Genomic DNA, 17,259 nt, shown 5'->3' on the forward strand with positions numbered 1-17,259 from the left:
CCCTTCTGACCCTATGGTTCTATGATTCTAAGAAAGCTAAATATAAGCTAAAGTGAAGATAGCTGGATGCTAACAGAGAAAGTGAATGCTCCCCGCTCTTTGACCAATCTTGTAGGTGAAAAATAAGATACTGGGGGACAGGTCTGGGGCAGAGGGGTTCTGCGACCTACAGATACTCATTAGGCATGAGCTTCTACCAGCAGCTGTAATGCTATCAACAGTTCTGTAGTTTGTAAGCACAGTTTACAGCTCCTATAGTTCTGATAGCTGCCTAGGCAATTCACGAGGAGATGACGAATTTAGGGCTGATTTTGATGACTACATTTCTATTCTCCAAAGTTCTCAGAACAGTTTGTCTCATCTCATTTTTGTTCTATAATTAATGAATTTTAGCAAATTTTCATTATTAATTACAAGGTTTTTCTCAGTAGCTGCTATTTAGATATGATTTCTCAGTTATTTGAAATGTGTGTCTCCCTCTTCTTTCTCATCCATTAACTGTGGATCATTTTATCCATTTATTTTCTGTAATTTGATCATAATTCTCTCTTTTATGTAATCTCCACTTCATTGACTTTCAAAGAATATTAATATCAGGATTGCCCCCACTCTGCCCTCCCCCCCCCAATCCCACATCAGCAACAGCAGAGGACTGCCATTTTAAGTCAGCATTGGGGTAGAACTGACTTTATTCATCTTGTTGAAATGGTGAATAGTTCCAGAAAGACACAAGTGAATACCTAATTCAAAGGTAGTCCCATGTGCTGTCATACTCCAAGTACTTGATCTTCGACCTTTAGTCACCATCACAGAGAACTCATACAAGGTGTTTGGTTTTAAACTGGTCACTAAATAGCTCAAGGTGGTTGTGTTTGCAGTCTGAAAGAAACACAAAGTATAAGGAACTTCTGAAGTGAAAAACATCATTTACAAGGTCACAAATACTCTTGTCTAAGCTAAGTGCCTAAAGCATTGTTATAACATTACCAACACTTGAAAACCATAGCCATTAATTCTCTCAATATTCTTTTTTGCTCTACCATGAAAATTCATTAATCATTTACTCTATCTGAAATGAGAAGTTCCTTTTGTAATCAGCAAGAGCATTCAATACTAGTCAAACATAAATGTAAATGCACAAGGTCTAGGACACACTTGTTATGCAGCAACACTTTTAGCAGTCTATGGTGGTGTTTAATTTACAGTGTTCCATTAAATGAACTAACCATGGGAAAGAATGATAAAGGGAAGCTAAAATTAAAAATCCATCTTGCAATTTGAATATTTTTCAAAATTTATGTTAGGATTCTAAGATAAAATCTAATGAGTTCAAAAACTAGCTGAAAATGTTGGTTCTCTATGACTCTGGGGGACAAAAATGGTTTTATTTTCTATACCTATATGTTGGTTTGCAGAAAGGAGGACCATCTGTGGACAGACTTTCCTAAATCACACATAGCCTCCGGCACAGGTAATCAGAAATATGACTAATTTAGTTACCATTTCTGCCTTTGGGCTAAACTGTCCAGTATGTACTGTATGTGGCTTGAGTATAAAGAGTATACCTGATGCATACATAAATATACCTGGTTCCTTATTTGGATCTACTGCTAATCTAAAAGCAGAATGAAATGACTGGCAACTTCAAAACTGGACAATGTGAATATATATCCATAAATAATTGCTAACTTCAGAGAATTTTACTTACAGATAATGTTTCTTTTTCTAAAGGTAAAGATTATCTATTAAGTCACATTCCTTGAAAATAATGAGAGAATATCTTTCTAATGAAAAGGACATAGAAGTGTAAAGGCAATAAAACTCTCATTTCTGATTTAAAGTGTACAAGAAACCTTTTAAAATTATCCCAGTAAAAGATCAAGAAAATTTCTATTTGCCAAATGAAACTTGGAGTCACACAGAGTGCTTTGAATGTTCAAAGAAATGAAAAGCTATTTTTGGATTCGACTAGTTCAGTTTCATCAGGATCAGTATGAATAGGGCCCTACCAAATTCATGGCCATGAAAAACGTGTCATGGACCATGAAATCTGGTCTCCACACATGAAATCTAGTTTTTTGTGTGCCTATATGATACAGATTTCACAGGGGAGACCAGCGTTTCTCAAATTGGGGGTCCTGACCCAGAAGGGAGTTGCACGGGGGTCACAAGGTTATTTTAAGGTGGTCATGGCATAGCCACCTTTACTTCTGCACTGCTTTCAGAGCTGGGCGGCTGGAGAGTGGCGGCTGCTAGCTGAGGGCCCAGCTCTGCAGGCAGCAGCGAAGAAGGGTGGCAATACCATACCATTCCATCTTTATTTCTGCACTGATGCTTGCGGTGGCTCTGCCTTCAGAGCTGGGCTCCCAGCCAGCAGCTGTCGCTTTTCAGCTGCCCAGTTCTGAAGGCACGGCCGCCCATACCAGCAGTGCAGAAGTAAGGGTGGCAGTACCGCAAGTCCCCCACAATAACCTTGCTACTCCCCAACAACTTCTTTTTGGGTCAGGACCCCTACAATTACAACATTCTGAAATTTCAGATTTAAATAGCTGAAATCATGACATTTATGATTTTTAAAATCCTATGTCCATGAAATTGACCAAAATGGACCATGAATTTGATAGGGCCCTAAGTATGAAGGAGAGAAAGAATAAAGACAGGGGAAATGATTGTCAGAAATTTCAATTTTAATCAGTCTTACCAAGAAATATTAGATGCATAGGCAAAGCAACCTACTTTTAAGAAAATTTAATCTTGGGTGGAGCAGTTAATGCAACCTACAGGTTAATAGTTCCTTGTAATTGTTTACTGACTGCCACTTAAAAAAAAAAAGTAACCCTCCATTGGTAGTACTTGAGCTAATATGAAACCACATATTCAAAAGTGGTTTTCATCAGCTTTACACAGTAAGTGCCGTAGAGGATCATATCCATGATCCATCTAGCCCAGTATCTAACCTCTGACAGTAGCAAGTGCAAGATGCTTCAGAGGAACAAGACACTCTGATCTGGACAATTAGGTAATAATCTGCCCCCATAAGGCAAGTCATACCCTGAAACAGGAGGGTTAATAAACTTTATACTTTTCCCCCCTCACCAGAGTAAACATGGACATTCTTCTTTATCCATATATATGTTCAATTCTTTTTTTAATCCTATTAAGCTCTTGGCCTCAGTCACACCTGGCAGGTATGAGTTTTACAGATTAATTGTGCATTTTGTAAAGAAGAATTTTCTTCCGTCTGATTTAAATTTGGTGCCTGCCTTTCAGTTTCATTGAATGCCCTTTCACACAGTACAAGGCCAAGGAGACAAACTGGAGTGGCCTGATATACTTTCAATTTAATTCATTGTTTTGTTTCCTTTACTGTTTTAAGAAGGTGGCAGTGATATCCCATTATACTAAATATTGCTTAACTAGTACTATAATTATATATGATAGATTTTTGCAGGATAAAATTTATTTTCCTTCTAAAGGTTTCTAAAAGATCTAAACTCCAGAAATAAGTGGTTTACTTATTTGGAACCCACCATCTGGTGAATACACTTTGTGTGTAGGACAACTGCATTCAAGCAGCAAAGACAATTTGAAAAATGCTCTCTGACATGTCAAACCAATGCATCCTCTTGGTTGGCAGTAGGTAGAATACTTCAGCTTCAGGAGATACTTCCTATCTGTTCTAGTGCCATGAAGCTCTTCATAGTTACCTTACATAAAAACTCGGAAAAAGAGGGTTCCTGGATTTGTAATCTCAGAATTCCTATTTGAGGTTTACAACCTCATCTTGCTCTAAATATTTTCTATAATTTCAACATATGAGGGGGAATCAAAAGCAGCAAGTTATGAATGGACTGTGTCAACATGCAGTTAGCTGCAATGGGTGAAACACTGATGGGTGAAACATTGGCTTAAACATCTGCAGCACTGGAGGTATCAGGACTGAGGTAATTGCAAATCCGTAACATGAGTCACTAAATGTACTCAGAAATAGGAACAGATCTGGTGATGGATCTACTGGAGGCCTAAAAGCTATTCTCCATAATAGAAGGAAAAAGCTTTATATATCATCTTGATTTGCATGCTGGGGTCACCTGAGACATAGGCACTGCCACCTAACTGATGGATGTCCCAGCTCTTTCCTGAAAAGGGATCAGCAGTATGGGATCTACACAACTTCTTGGAAACCCATCTTGAGATGTTTAAGGGAAGAATCTATCATTGACTTAGAGCTGAACACCTGAGATGTGCTGAGACAACAAAATTACTCTTAATGACCTTCCGTGGGCAGACACTATTGTGGAACTTGGCATAATAAGAAAATTCTTCTGAAACTGCAGATTCGGAAGACAGCTTCTGATTCCTAATGGGATGAACTGCACAGGGTTACTTTGATAAGGGACAAGGTATGTTTTTCCTTAGAAGCTTGTCAGAATTCTGAACCTCCTCAGCCAGAAATTGTGAGATGAAAGTGCCATGCAAACACTGCATACAGTTGGTCAGGGTTCCAAGTCAGAGAGCTTCAATACTTGGTTGGTCAGTGGCAATTAGTCTGACAGAGAACCTATGAGTAACTCCACTGAGACTAATAGCCCCTAATATGTTCACTTAATAGTAAGGTCACTGGAAATGGGCTTGGCAACAATGCACATTCATCAATTCATACTCATTAAGACTACTAAGGATCTGGCTGACAGGACTGCTCAAGAGATTTTGCCCTTTGGGCTGAAAATTAGTAGTTGTTACTTCTCCATAAAACAGTAAAGAATACGTGGCCGAAGCAGAGAAAAAACAAACAGTGCACAGACTGTTAATACTCTGGGATAGATGACAATGGCAATCCAAATGGGTCTAATGCTTATGTGTTCTGAGGCAAACACTTTGCATTGAGGAATTTTGAACAATTTTATTTCATTATGTATTATGTTTGGTCAATTACTTATGAATCCATGCTCCTGAGTCATCTGGTCACCAGCACAGAGCATTATGGAAGCAATTCATATAGTACTGCAAAAAGAAAAGGAGGATTTGTGGCATCTTAGAGACTAAAAAATTTATTTGAGCATAAGCTTTTGTGAGCTATCTTTGATAGGGTCTTAACTCATGAACCTACAAGCACTGTATAAATGGCTCCCGAGATGCCCAGTGCACGTGACACAGGAATGTGGATTCATAAATAATACTTGCCTTTAGAGGCGTAACACAGAAACCATGCATCTTTTCATATCAATATCATATTTGTGGTTTGTAATAAGATTGCTCTGTAAAGGAACATAAAAGAAGCTCCATTAACTGACAAATGTAATAACCATTTCCTTTGAGGTTCATTTCTATCTTGCAATGTACAGTCAGCATTTTTCAGACCTTCAAGTAACTGTTAGTCCAAAGTCGTCTTGAAATCAACTGCCTTTGGTATGGTATATGCAGAAAAATCTGAGAAGCAGGGAATGCCATAATGGAATAGTTATACATTTTTACACAAGCACCGTCATAAAAATAGTTTTTATCATCAACTTAGTATGACCCGAAAGGCTTGTCTTTTTCCTTTTACATGAAGTAGGGTAAATATCTTTCAGTTTGACTCACCCCATTAATTTAGATTCCCATTATTACTGTTTGAAGAGAACCCATTAGTAGCATACACAGTATTACTGTGCTACTGGCCCCACAAAGGTGAGCCCATGTCCTTCACGCAAGTAGATTATGCCAAGGCCAAATGAAGAATACAAAATCTATATTCCTTAGCATCAAAACTCCAGCAGAGGAAATTAATCCTACAAGTGTCTTTCTCCCCCTACCTTCACCCCAAAAAGGAGATTATTCTTCTATCCACTCACATATATCACTCCGTATTATACAGAACTATTGACAGAAAAATAGACCCCAAAATGTCTAGTTAGATCAAGTTTATAAAAACCTTTAAACTGATTACTAAACTGAGGAATATTATTGTAAATGGGAGTCCATTCATGTCAAATTCAATTGGACCCAAATCTAAACTGCTTACTCAGCAAATACCTCAGCCTTCAAATTGCAATTAACACTAAATGGAGCACTGAATCTGTGTTCATTAAATTGTACCAACTGTGTTGATGTTGTTCAGCTTCCAGTACCTTATACTTCGTGTTTGCAGGAATATTGGTTTTCCAGCGGACCGTGTAGTAGCGAGCATCTGTGATCTTCTGATTCTTCGGCAGAGAATTGTCTGCCCAAGTGATCCTTATGGTGTCATGGCTCAGAATGGAAGCCTGAACTCCCACCGGTGGCATCATGGGGGAGGGATCTGGCACTGGAGTGTATGGAGCATTAATAACAAATAAATCAACTTCGGAAGTGTCTAGAGGATTGATGGGTAAAAAGTAGTGTATTATAATTAAAAAGGGAGAATGTGGCATTTTAATGTAAACAAAAACAAAAAAGGAAATGCAGGGTTATACAATGGAATGAAAGATGAGAAATGGAGAAAAAGAGAGAAAAGCCAGAGTTAATAGGGAACATAAGACTAGCAAAGTAATTATTCCATCCAGATTGCTTTTAATGCAAAGGTTATGAATAAAAATATCCTATAAAGTTCATCACGTAAGCATACTAACGTCTATGAACCTCAATAATCGTATAAAGTACTTTCAGGATAAGATACTAGTTCAAACCTTTGGCTTTATTTGCCTCAAAAACATCCACTTATTTCTTCTCCAGAAAGCAATGATATGAGAAGAACAAGATGGACTTCTTAGGGATAAGTAATTAGTGTTTCATACAAGATTACTGGAGAACTATCATCTTTCAGAGCATTTTGGGAAAAAAAAATCTATATGTTATATGAAATAGTGATTCAGGGAATTCAAACTCCAAGGTACTCTAGAAAACCTAGCAGAATTCCTGGTCTTCAAAAGAAAGATTAAACTCACAACAATGTTCACATCTGATGGATCATCTCTTAAAACAAGGCCAAAATGCTACACAATGTTAGCAATGCCAAGAAGCAGAACGAGATATAGGATAACAGCAACTCAGAGGCTAATGGATTACTCTGCTTAAAGCCCAAGATAATATCAGGTTTGTTATCGGTTTATTACAAGATGAAAAACATTATCCTAATGCCTCATTTAATTTAGTTACTGCAAAACAAGACCTAAACACATCATATAGAGAATGCATGCATTATAATCAGTGTCTCAGCTTCAAAGGTAAATGCTATACTTTTTCTGAGACATCCATAAAAGGAAAAAATTAGGGCCAGATTTTTCCAATTGTACATGCATCATCTGCGTTATACAATTATAGCCACATACTGAAATCAGAACATTTGTAAGTTTTTGTAGGTAAATTCTAGAATTTAAAACCAAAACCAAACATACAGTTTTGGGTAGTTTAATAGTTGGCTAACAATTGAAGTTAACCACAAAGGCAATAATGTGAACCAGTTTAGGACATGGAGAATATCTGATATCATAGGAGAATAAAACGCTATTGCATTATGCATTTTCTCATGTCTTTGATTGTTTCCTGGGCCTCAAGGCTATAATTTTCAGCTATGTATAAACAATAAATTAAAAGAAGGCAAACACTGCCTTTTACCTGTATGAGGCCTGGTCACTGCACTCTCATAGAGTGGGATTCCTTCACCAACATTGTTAAATGCTTTCAGAGTTATGACATAGTGGGAACTTGGATCTGATGGAAGAAAAATTCACATGTAGTTTTAGTGCAATTTCTCATTGCAAATTGTTACTGCTATTTCCTGCCTCTAGTTTCTCTATACATCACTCACTGCTTTACTTATTAACAGAGAAATGCATCCAATAAACTGCAAAACTAGAACTGTGAGTTTTCTCTAAGACTTTGTCTTCCAGGATGCTTCGTGTATCGGACCGTACAAGAATTCTTTGCATACTACAGGATGTCTGTATTCATACCAAATCTTTAACTGGAGCAAAACTGAGACAACATTGAGGTACTAGGGCTGCGGGGAGGCAGCTGGGGCTAGAAAGGTAGCACGTCCAAACCCCTTTGCTGATGATGAGTGGCCACTTTAGACTGCAGTTTGCCCCTGAGGAAAGGGGCCAGACTGGCAGTGGGTAACTGAGGCAAGGTGGGCTTAGGGGATTGGGGTTCCCCAGGGAGGGGAGACCCAGAGCGTGGGGGCATTGCTGTGGGACAGCACCCCACGGTAAGGGGCACCAGGGTCCAGGAGGGACGTGGGGTATGAAGTGCCATAAGTGGTGGAGATCAGGAGGAAGCAGGCACCAGTAGGAGGCACTCTGAGGCTGGAACTGAACTAATTCCCGGACGACAGCAGGAGGCACTGTGGTGGTGACTGCTGGCCGTGCTACACTTCATAATGGAAGAATCTTTGAAAAACACAGTTCTGTATTTTTTTTTTAAGCTGTGACTTAGAAAATACCAATACAAATCAGAGTTAAAATTTAGAAAACAATGTTAGTGAATTTTCCTCACCCAAGTTCTCAATGGTGTAATAGCGTTGTTTGTAGTCCACTTTGATAGTCTGTGCATGAGGACTGCCAATGCCATACCCTATAGCATATCCTCTTACCACAATGTTCTGGTTTTCAGGAGGAGTCCAGCTCACTACAATACTTGTAACAAGTGGACGAACATGTAGGGAGCTTGGAACTTCAGGAACACGAGTTTCTGTTACAAAAAGAAAAATGCAATTTAAGGGATTTATCATTAACAAAAATCATGAAACCAAGTATTCTTAACTCTTTGTGCTGCCACAGAGCAACGCTAATATTTTTAGGAAAACCCACTTACATTTTTTCTCTGTTAGTGCTCAAAAACAAGGGCTGCAAAGAGTGATAAAATTCCAGTTATTCATCTGTGCATTGCAGCAGAAAGTAAAAAGATAAATGAAAACTGAAAATCCAAATATGGTAATTTTAACTACCAAAAAGGCAGGTCTTGTTATAACAGAAAAAAAGAAAAGAAAAGAAAAAACAACCCCTCTATATAGTAAACTAAAATTAACCAAATTTTATATTCTAATATATACAGAAATTCATACTTCTAATACTTTTCATAAAGGAGAACTTTTACACTGGAGCAAAACATTACCGACAGAGACAAATCCATTTAACTTTCTGGCTTTTGTTTATTTTCCTTGCCACTTTGCAGTTTTCCAAAATTTGCTTAAAATAAAGGATTTACCCCACTCCATCCTCACTAACCATTTTCTTCTTATGTATGCACAGTCACATTGCTGACTTTTTGGCTTCAAAATATTTTCATGACAACAGATTGATGACACAGCAAAAAGATCATAACTTCACTGTAGAATTAAGTAGACAATTTTATAGGTTTAACAACTGCCAGTAAGAAGTTATTAAATTTGCTACATAAATCACTTGTGATTTGTCCAGTGGACTCTAGGTTAGCAGTCCCACTTTAAATCTTTAAGCTCCCTTTACTTACCAAAGCAAATACACAGACATATTGTGACTATGCGGCTAATGTTGAATAAATCTGCATGACCTGACTGGTTTAGTTATGAACCCACTGCATGCAATCTTACTGCTGAGACATCATCAGAAATGAGCACCTGTGGAATCCACATTAAGTGTCTGAACAGAGCAAACACTCAATCAGGATCCAATCAAATCGATCAAAACTGTGTAGCTGAGTTCAGATGGATTTCCACAGCACTATCAGAAGAATAGCATCAAAGTAATTTTAATGAAGAGCTTTTATCACCAGTGTTAATTGAAATATAAGCAACTAAACAAACTTAATATACATGTCTACACCTTTAACTAAATTGCTTGAAAAGAAAGGCAAAATAGCTGCTTTTTATTTGCATTACTTTCTCCATCCAGTGGAACCTGCAGTGGCAGATGTTAAATATTCCAAATAAAAGATAAGATGGATTAATATTAGGTTCACACACACACAAAAATCAATTCTGATAGTTCTGCTGGCTCCTGCCTGCAGGGTCTCTCGCTTAATGAACTGTGCTTTGTTTATTGAAAATATTCAACCAACTTCACTGATCAGGATGTCAGATCATAACATACCTATTGGCCTGCCTGACCTAAAGGGCTTATAGTCTCCATCTAATATTACCGGTCAATTAAAATTCACAATTATTAAATGCAAAAAGCTACATTAATACAATGTTAAAAATGAGATATTAAATTGTGCAAACTCAGTCCATTCTAAACTTCTCACAACAGTGTACAGGGGCCATTATATCAACTAGAGATCAGCTGGGTGCAGGGGTGCCACAGCCACCCCACTCCATTATGGTGGCACTACCCTATCATAATATTGTCTTGTACAAGCGAATCTTTTACGAGCTAAGGTGAGCAGAGTATAAGGCTGCTTTAAACAAAAAAGGAGGAATAAAAAGGAAGGTGATAAAGAGAAAAAAGAGAAATGCAAAAAAGCATTAACAGATTATTAAAACTGATCCTAGGACTCTATTCATAACCACTTTCTAAACTGAAATTTCTGTCTGTGGCTACCTCTTGTATGAGCTACTAAAGACAATGTTCTCTCCAGCTCCCTAATGTTGCCTGCTATTTTGTGACTCTTTATCTTAGCCATTAGTTTCCAATGTGAAACCTGTTACATACTTTTTGAAAATCTAAACTATAGTGCACCTACTGAATTCTCCTTACCTGTCATGGCAGCTACATATCGTCAAATAATATCAGCAGATTAGTTAAGTACGGCCTCACATTCATTGATGAGGTCACACTGGTTATCCTTACTCACCTCTGTTTTTCAAGATATTCTCTACACTGTCACTGAATGTAGTTTCTAAGAGTTCTTGTATGAAATGATGAAGTGACACTTTTTAAAAAAAAAAACAGTTTGCTTCTTACCAAACTCAACTGCATTTGGTTAGATTCTGGACAGCCCCAGCTAAACCATCTTTCCTCATTCAAATCCCTCCTAGAGACGCAGGATAGGATTTTTAAAACCATCTAGAAGATTTAATTTCAAATGGAAGATGATATGGGTCTAAATTCCCTAGACTACTTTGAAAATCAACCTTGGTTCTTCCATAAGACCCCAAATAATTACCATTTTCAGTCAATTTGGTAAAGCTTATGCTCAAATAAATTTGTTAGTCTCTAAGGTGCCACGAGTACTCCATTTTCAGTCAAATGCCCTCTTACCCTCTCTCTACTATAAAGAAGAAAGAGGTGAGAGAGAAAGAAGTTTAGAAAAAGAAACAGCCTGTCACCAGGGTGTGAATCTAAGTACTTAAGTCACCACATAATCTTATTATTGTTACCTTTGTCCACATTTTCCCTTCTCTACTAAGTCTTTGTGCTTCCCATTCATTTCACCATAACTATAGTTAGGCCTCATCCTGCAATGTACAACTTGTGGACAGACTGCTGAACACACACAATCCCACTGCAGTCAACAAGACACCCCCTAAGTCAGGAGTTGCCAACCTGAGCCTGAGAAGGAGCCAGAATTTACCAATGTACATTGCCAAAGAGCCACAGTAAAATGTCAGCAGCCCCCCGTCAACACCCCCTCCCTCCCGATCAGTTGTTCCGTGGCGTGCAAAAGGCTCTGGGGTGAAGGCACAGGTGAGGGGGCGGGAAGAGGTGGAGTGGGGGCAGGGCCTGAGGCAGAGCCAGGGGTTGAGCAGTGAGCACCTCTCAGCACACTGGCAAGTTGGCGCCTGTAGCTCCAGCCCCGGAGTTGGTGCCAATACAAGGAGCCGAATACTAACTTCTGAAGAGCTGCATGTGGTTGGCCACCCCTGCCCTAAGCAGAGCAGTCTGCCAAAGCGCTGGACCTTTAAAGATTGGGGCATTAGACTGGAATTCTTTGGGACATGCACTGTGTCTTATTTGCTTCATAAAACACTAGCCTGCTGTATAAATAATAAGTATACGGATCACACTTTTGCTTGCCTCAAGGAACAACTTTTTTCCCACTTTTGCAGGGTGAAAACATGTGGAGGATTAAAGTCAGGTACCCAATTACATTATTTCTTTTCAATAGACATTGAATAATTCATAATTGACACTGGCACCCTGTAATTAGGTATTATTTAGTGGGAAAGGCAACACAATATATAGAACTGAAAGTAAAGGAGCAGTATTTACATCTTCAGTTTTCAGGCCAATTTCTTGACAGGAATTTTATTACATTAGTGACTACTACTAAAATTATATATAAATAAAATACATGTATCCTGTTGTGCAATTAGAATATAGTAAACACAACAGAGCAAAATTATGTTTGCTTTGGAAAAAGGTCTGCCAAATTTTGTAGTTACCCTGGTCCATGAATTTTGCGGTCTTTAAAGTCAGAAACATGCTTATGCTCCTTACCATCTAGATCACTCTCAAAAGTTTCTGCTGATATCCAATCAGTAGCTGGTCCTGTACCATTGCTTGTTAAGGCAGCCACACGGAAACTATATTCTGTACCTCGCTCAAGACCTAATATAAAAATAATATACAAGTTACTAAAATAGGAGCTCTAACGGTGATCAAAGAATCACAATTTCTAATTAAAACATCAAGAATCTCACCATCAGACTTTGACAGTAAAAACTTGTTAATGCAAAACTAAATGAGTGGATGCACACACTGTAGCTATAGTTGTGACATCTTTTGGGTCAAGCCTGAAACGGAGCCAGCGAGTTAAATGCATTATGTTTTGGCCTTTCACCCTTGAGACTGCTGTTGAGCAAAACCTGAGGTCAGGAATGGAAATCAGCACTACTTGCATTGAGACTCCAGTAAGTGAAATTGACACAAATTATTGTGTAACAGCCAGACTGTGACAGGAGACACCCAGGACTATGGCACTCTGAAGACCTACCCTGTAGGTCACTGGCAGAACAGCATGAACGTCGTGTGCAACATATATAGCCAGCTGATAAATGATAGACTTTGCTTTTCACGCTAGTAGCCCTTTGTCTGCACAACAGAAACCTCCACATTTCTATAACTAACCTTCTGCATTCAGTGCCAACTAACTGAGTGATCAAAGTATGTAGGAAGTGAATTATTCTTCTTAGATAAACATCTACAAGCTATAACCAAAGCAATGGTAAGATACACTGTAATAGTTAATATATTCCTTTATCAAACATACATATGAATAAGAGCATCCACAGTTACCCCAAAAACCCACCACTGTGCCATTTAAAGTATTTTAAATAAAGAATATAAACCTTTATGACATGGTTAGAAAAATACTTCCTCTGTGAACAATTATTCCATACTAGTCCATTATGGGATTTCTTGCACCTTCCTCTGAAACATCTGGTACAGATCAGTGTCACAGACAAGATACTGAATTAGATGGACCACTGGTCTAATCCAGTGTGGCAATTCCTATGTAGTGGGAGCTAAGAATTCAAGATGATATCCAAAGAGCCTTAAAAAACCCAGAATTCAAAGGATAATGTATCATCTTGGAGGAAACAATCCACGGAAAAGCAAAAAACAAAACTTAAAAATCCCCCATAAGCATAAAATCTTTGTGGTACAACTAAAGTAATATTAGGTTTCAGAGTAGCAGCCGTGTTAGTCTGTATTCGCAAAAAGAAAAGGAGTACTTGTGGCACCTTAGAGACTAACAAATTTATTTGAGCATAAGCTTTCGTGAGCTACAGCTCACTTCATCAGATGCATTCAGTGGAGCTTATGCTCAAATAAATTTGTTAGTCTCTAAGATGCCACAAGTACTCTTTTTTTTTTTTTTTAAAGTAGTATTAGTTTCACAGATCAGCTAATTTTTAAATGAACACTATAATTAAAAATCAGTTCATCACCACCTTCATTATGCACATTTTAGTTTATTATAATGTTTAGAATTTATTTCTTGTATTTTTGTATTTGCACTATTCAGAGCACTCAATTTCATTTTTGTTCATAAACAATTTCTAATCAGCTCAACTTTACAGAATTCTGTTATATGAAAATAGTAAAGTCTGGATTGTGAATGCTATTTTTAAAGAAATACCATTCCTCTGAACATTTTCCATTGACCTGTCAACTGATGTTAAGTTTACAGAATTCAGATTGTTCTGACAGAACCCATTTACATGTACTAATGATATGGGTTGCATGCTGAATTTCCTTAATAACAAGGGTATGATGGGACTAAAACAAAAGAAGTGTTTCTAAGTATATTTTGGTTTGGCTTTACATGCCCTAAATAGAAGAGGTCCTGCTTCATTCTCGAGCCCCACAGCACCACTGAAACTCACAGAGCTGGCAGATCTGGGAACAAATCATGCAACTGCCCATTTTAAGTGTGTGTTCATCTAGTCAGGCTATTATTTTTAGAGCCCTGTGTGGATACAAAATTTGTATACACATCTGATCTGCAAACATGGTCTGCTGATATAAAGTGGATATCCACAGATTTGCATGGCTCTAATTATTTTACCTCTTATAGCAAAAACAGTGGCTGGCTAGTTGTGACTTCAGAGATTAAAAAATGAACAAAACATTTAGAATCACTTATGTGTTGAGTGTCCTGATTACTTTTGTTATATGATGTATATATACAATTCTATCAACAATAAAAAACTTACATTAGCACTTTTCAACCACGGATCTCAAAATCCTTTGCAAAGGTTCCACTTTGCAGATAAGGAAACTGAGGCACAGAGGATTTAACAGAGTTGTCCAGTACACACAGCAATCCAATGGCAGAATTAGGAATAGAACTCAGATCATGACTTCAGTCCTGCCCTACCTGCTGTCCCATGCTGCCTCCAAACTTACCACAATTAGCTCATGTAAAGCACATTTTCAGGTCACCTATAAATGCTAGGAGTGTATGGAATCTTGTTCCCAAACCTGCCATTCCCAGAAACAATCAGGACCTACTCAGCTCCTGATAACAGGAGCTTGGGATAATTGTGACTTTTTTCAGTTTTGACTAAATGATGTAAAATAGCTTACCTTCAATTAGCTGAAAAAGTTGTGTCCCACCAATGCTCTCTGTTACCTCACTCTTACGAGATGCTTTACGGTAGCGAATTTTGTAGCCTGTGATTTGACCATTGTGTGTTCCTGCAGGAGGGGGTTGCCATTGTATCATGATGCTCTGTGAAAGGTAAAATGCATTATAAATCACTGGCTCCCATCAAGCCGATCAAACTGCTTTATTCGTAATGCTCCATGTATTACTACTTGCTTTAAGTATTGTTGCATTCCCCTCCCCCCCCAAAATACAAATAGCAATAATGGGATATTCAAGAAAGAATTTTTAATTAATCTGCAAAAATACTCAAATTGTAAAATCTTTGCGCCTAAATAAAACCGAATATGCACATGGGTCTCTATTTTAAAGTACACAGGAGGCTATCCCATAATAATGTTTATATACACATATGTATACACACAGATATATGAAATTATTATAAATCAGACACACAGGGCAGTAATTAATCACTGGGAACACATTCTAGCTCTTTTATTTCGGGGTTTTATATTTGATCTAAACTCTTCTGTTCTGTAGTACAGAGCCTCTGTGCTTAGCCCTGGTGCATTGCCATTTAGTTACGTGTACTCCTAACCCACAATGGAGCTTGTGCTGCTCCAAACACAGGGTCATAATTCCTCTAGTTTGTTAGAACACACACAACTGAATAGAATAGGCACTATCTCCCAGAGTAAGACCTGAGATGTACCAAAACTGATAAAGTTATCCAAGTGGTTGGAAACTAAGGACATGTAGGTTGGAGGAATCAGGTGATGTACATGGAAAGAAAAAGCCTGCCCTGAACCTGAATACTTGGGGAGATGGTACAGAACTGATCTGGACTAAGCCAATCAGGCCCTGTGATCTGATGAGGGGCAGTCTATCTAGGAGAGGGGGACATGTGTCAAAGTCTGCTTGAGGGATGGGAGGATTTGAAGGAACAGTCTAAAGGGGCTTGAAATTTTGGTCTACCTGGGCTCCATCTACTAGTCATCCACCTGTCAAAAATGGCAAATTAACAGCATCTTACCTTGGAATTCCGCACTTCCAGCGACAGATTCTGGGGTGCAGCACTGGGGACTAGAAATGTTTTAAAAAATTACTCCTCCAAAACTCTGTAAGTAATAGAATTCCTCCCTGATATTGGTCCATTGCATAAGAGTCAAATCCCAAGATCTCTTGTCTTAGACCATATTTTATATACTTATTAAATAGCTCTACTATGAATATTTTATGGTACACAGTAATTGTTCAGCTAAGTAGGTCTTATGGTATATGTGTCTAGTTGGCACAGGTTCTATTTTTTTAACCTGAGTGTCTACTAGAAAGCACCTGAATAAAAGAGGCCTGATATTCAAAGTTTCTGAGTATCTACATCTCCCACTGATAACACTAGAAGAGATGGTTGCTCAGCATCTTTTAAAATCAGGACATTTACTTAGGTTCCTAATTTTGGGCACCCAAAATTTGAAATTTTGGCCCTATTCTTTATATCATGACATCCTCCCGAAGGAAAATTGGATACAAAGTAGCTCAGGTCTGTTTAGTGGTGTAAAATGAGAAATTCTTTTTTAAACTGTTTAACTAAACAGTAGCAACTTGGTATCATGACATTAACAATTGGGCTGTGAAAAAATGAACCAATGGATATATTAGAGAGACTTAGACCCTGTTATGTCCCCTCTGTACTGATTCAGTGGTGCAAAACTCACAAAGTTATCCTAAAGGGATAGCGGAGTCTTCTCCTTGCATAGAAGCGAAGAGCCAGCATAGTGTAAGGGGCTAGGGTGAGACTGCAGCATAACAAGGCTATATAGGTTGGGATCAGAGCATCCTGAACTCTAGTGATACTTAGCTGGCAGAATAGTTCCTAGGGAACCATTCCAGACAGCATCAGTTGAGAGTCCTCCTATGGCTCCCGTAATTTACGCTGCGGACTGGCTAGATTCAGCATAGGGGTAGCAGAAGGGCAGGCTTCTCCCTGAATGTGAGCTCAGCACATGTGAGGATTAAGCCCTGATCTCTTTCACAAAGACGAAAACAGATTAAGAAGAAGAAAACAAAATCTGAACACTTTCTGCAAGTGGAGCCTGCTTGCAAATAGGGGTGGGGGAAACCTGAAAAAGAGAAGAAGTATCTGAAGGGCAATAAAGAATAAATACAAGCATATTTCAGAGCTAAGCATTACAGGTAAAAGCCAGGGTTAATAGTGGCCACTCTACAATTTTTTTAAATTTAGCCAAATTTACTTACTTCCCTTTCCGATTGGCTTTCCTGAAATAATGTAACAATTGCATGCTTTTAGCAATAAATACTACTGATTTA

General features: G+C 38.2%; 1 protein-coding gene across 30 annotated transcripts in view; it reads right to left on the reverse strand.

Moving 5' to 3' along the window:
• Positions 1–17,259, reverse strand: part of NEO1 (neogenin 1) — a 499,518-nt gene that overhangs the window by 68,880 nt on the left and 413,379 nt on the right. For 17 of the 30 annotated variants that reach the window (XM_038419530.2, XM_038419533.2, XM_038419527.2 and 14 more), the window contains exons 12-18: positions 15,965–16,014; positions 14,913–15,057; positions 12,318–12,428; positions 8,455–8,649; positions 7,576–7,671; positions 6,111–6,334; positions 741–879 (exon numbers count right to left, since the gene is read on the reverse strand). In XM_038419530.2, the coding sequence (XP_038275458.1) occupies positions 741–879; positions 6,111–6,334; positions 7,576–7,671; positions 8,455–8,649; positions 12,318–12,428; positions 14,913–15,057; positions 15,965–16,014 (960 nt within the window). The remainder of the gene's footprint in view (positions 1–740; positions 880–6,110; positions 6,335–7,575; positions 7,672–8,454; positions 8,650–12,317; positions 12,429–14,912; positions 15,058–15,964; positions 16,015–17,259) is intronic. The other 13 variants (XM_043493234.1, XM_043493238.1, XM_043493237.1 and 10 more) reach the window with 1 other exon arrangement.

This window comes from Dermochelys coriacea, chromosome 10, assembly GCF_009764565.3.
Source record: "Dermochelys coriacea isolate rDerCor1 chromosome 10, rDerCor1.pri.v4, whole genome shotgun sequence".
Taxonomy (NCBI): Eukaryota; Metazoa; Chordata; order Testudines; family Dermochelyidae; genus Dermochelys; species Dermochelys coriacea.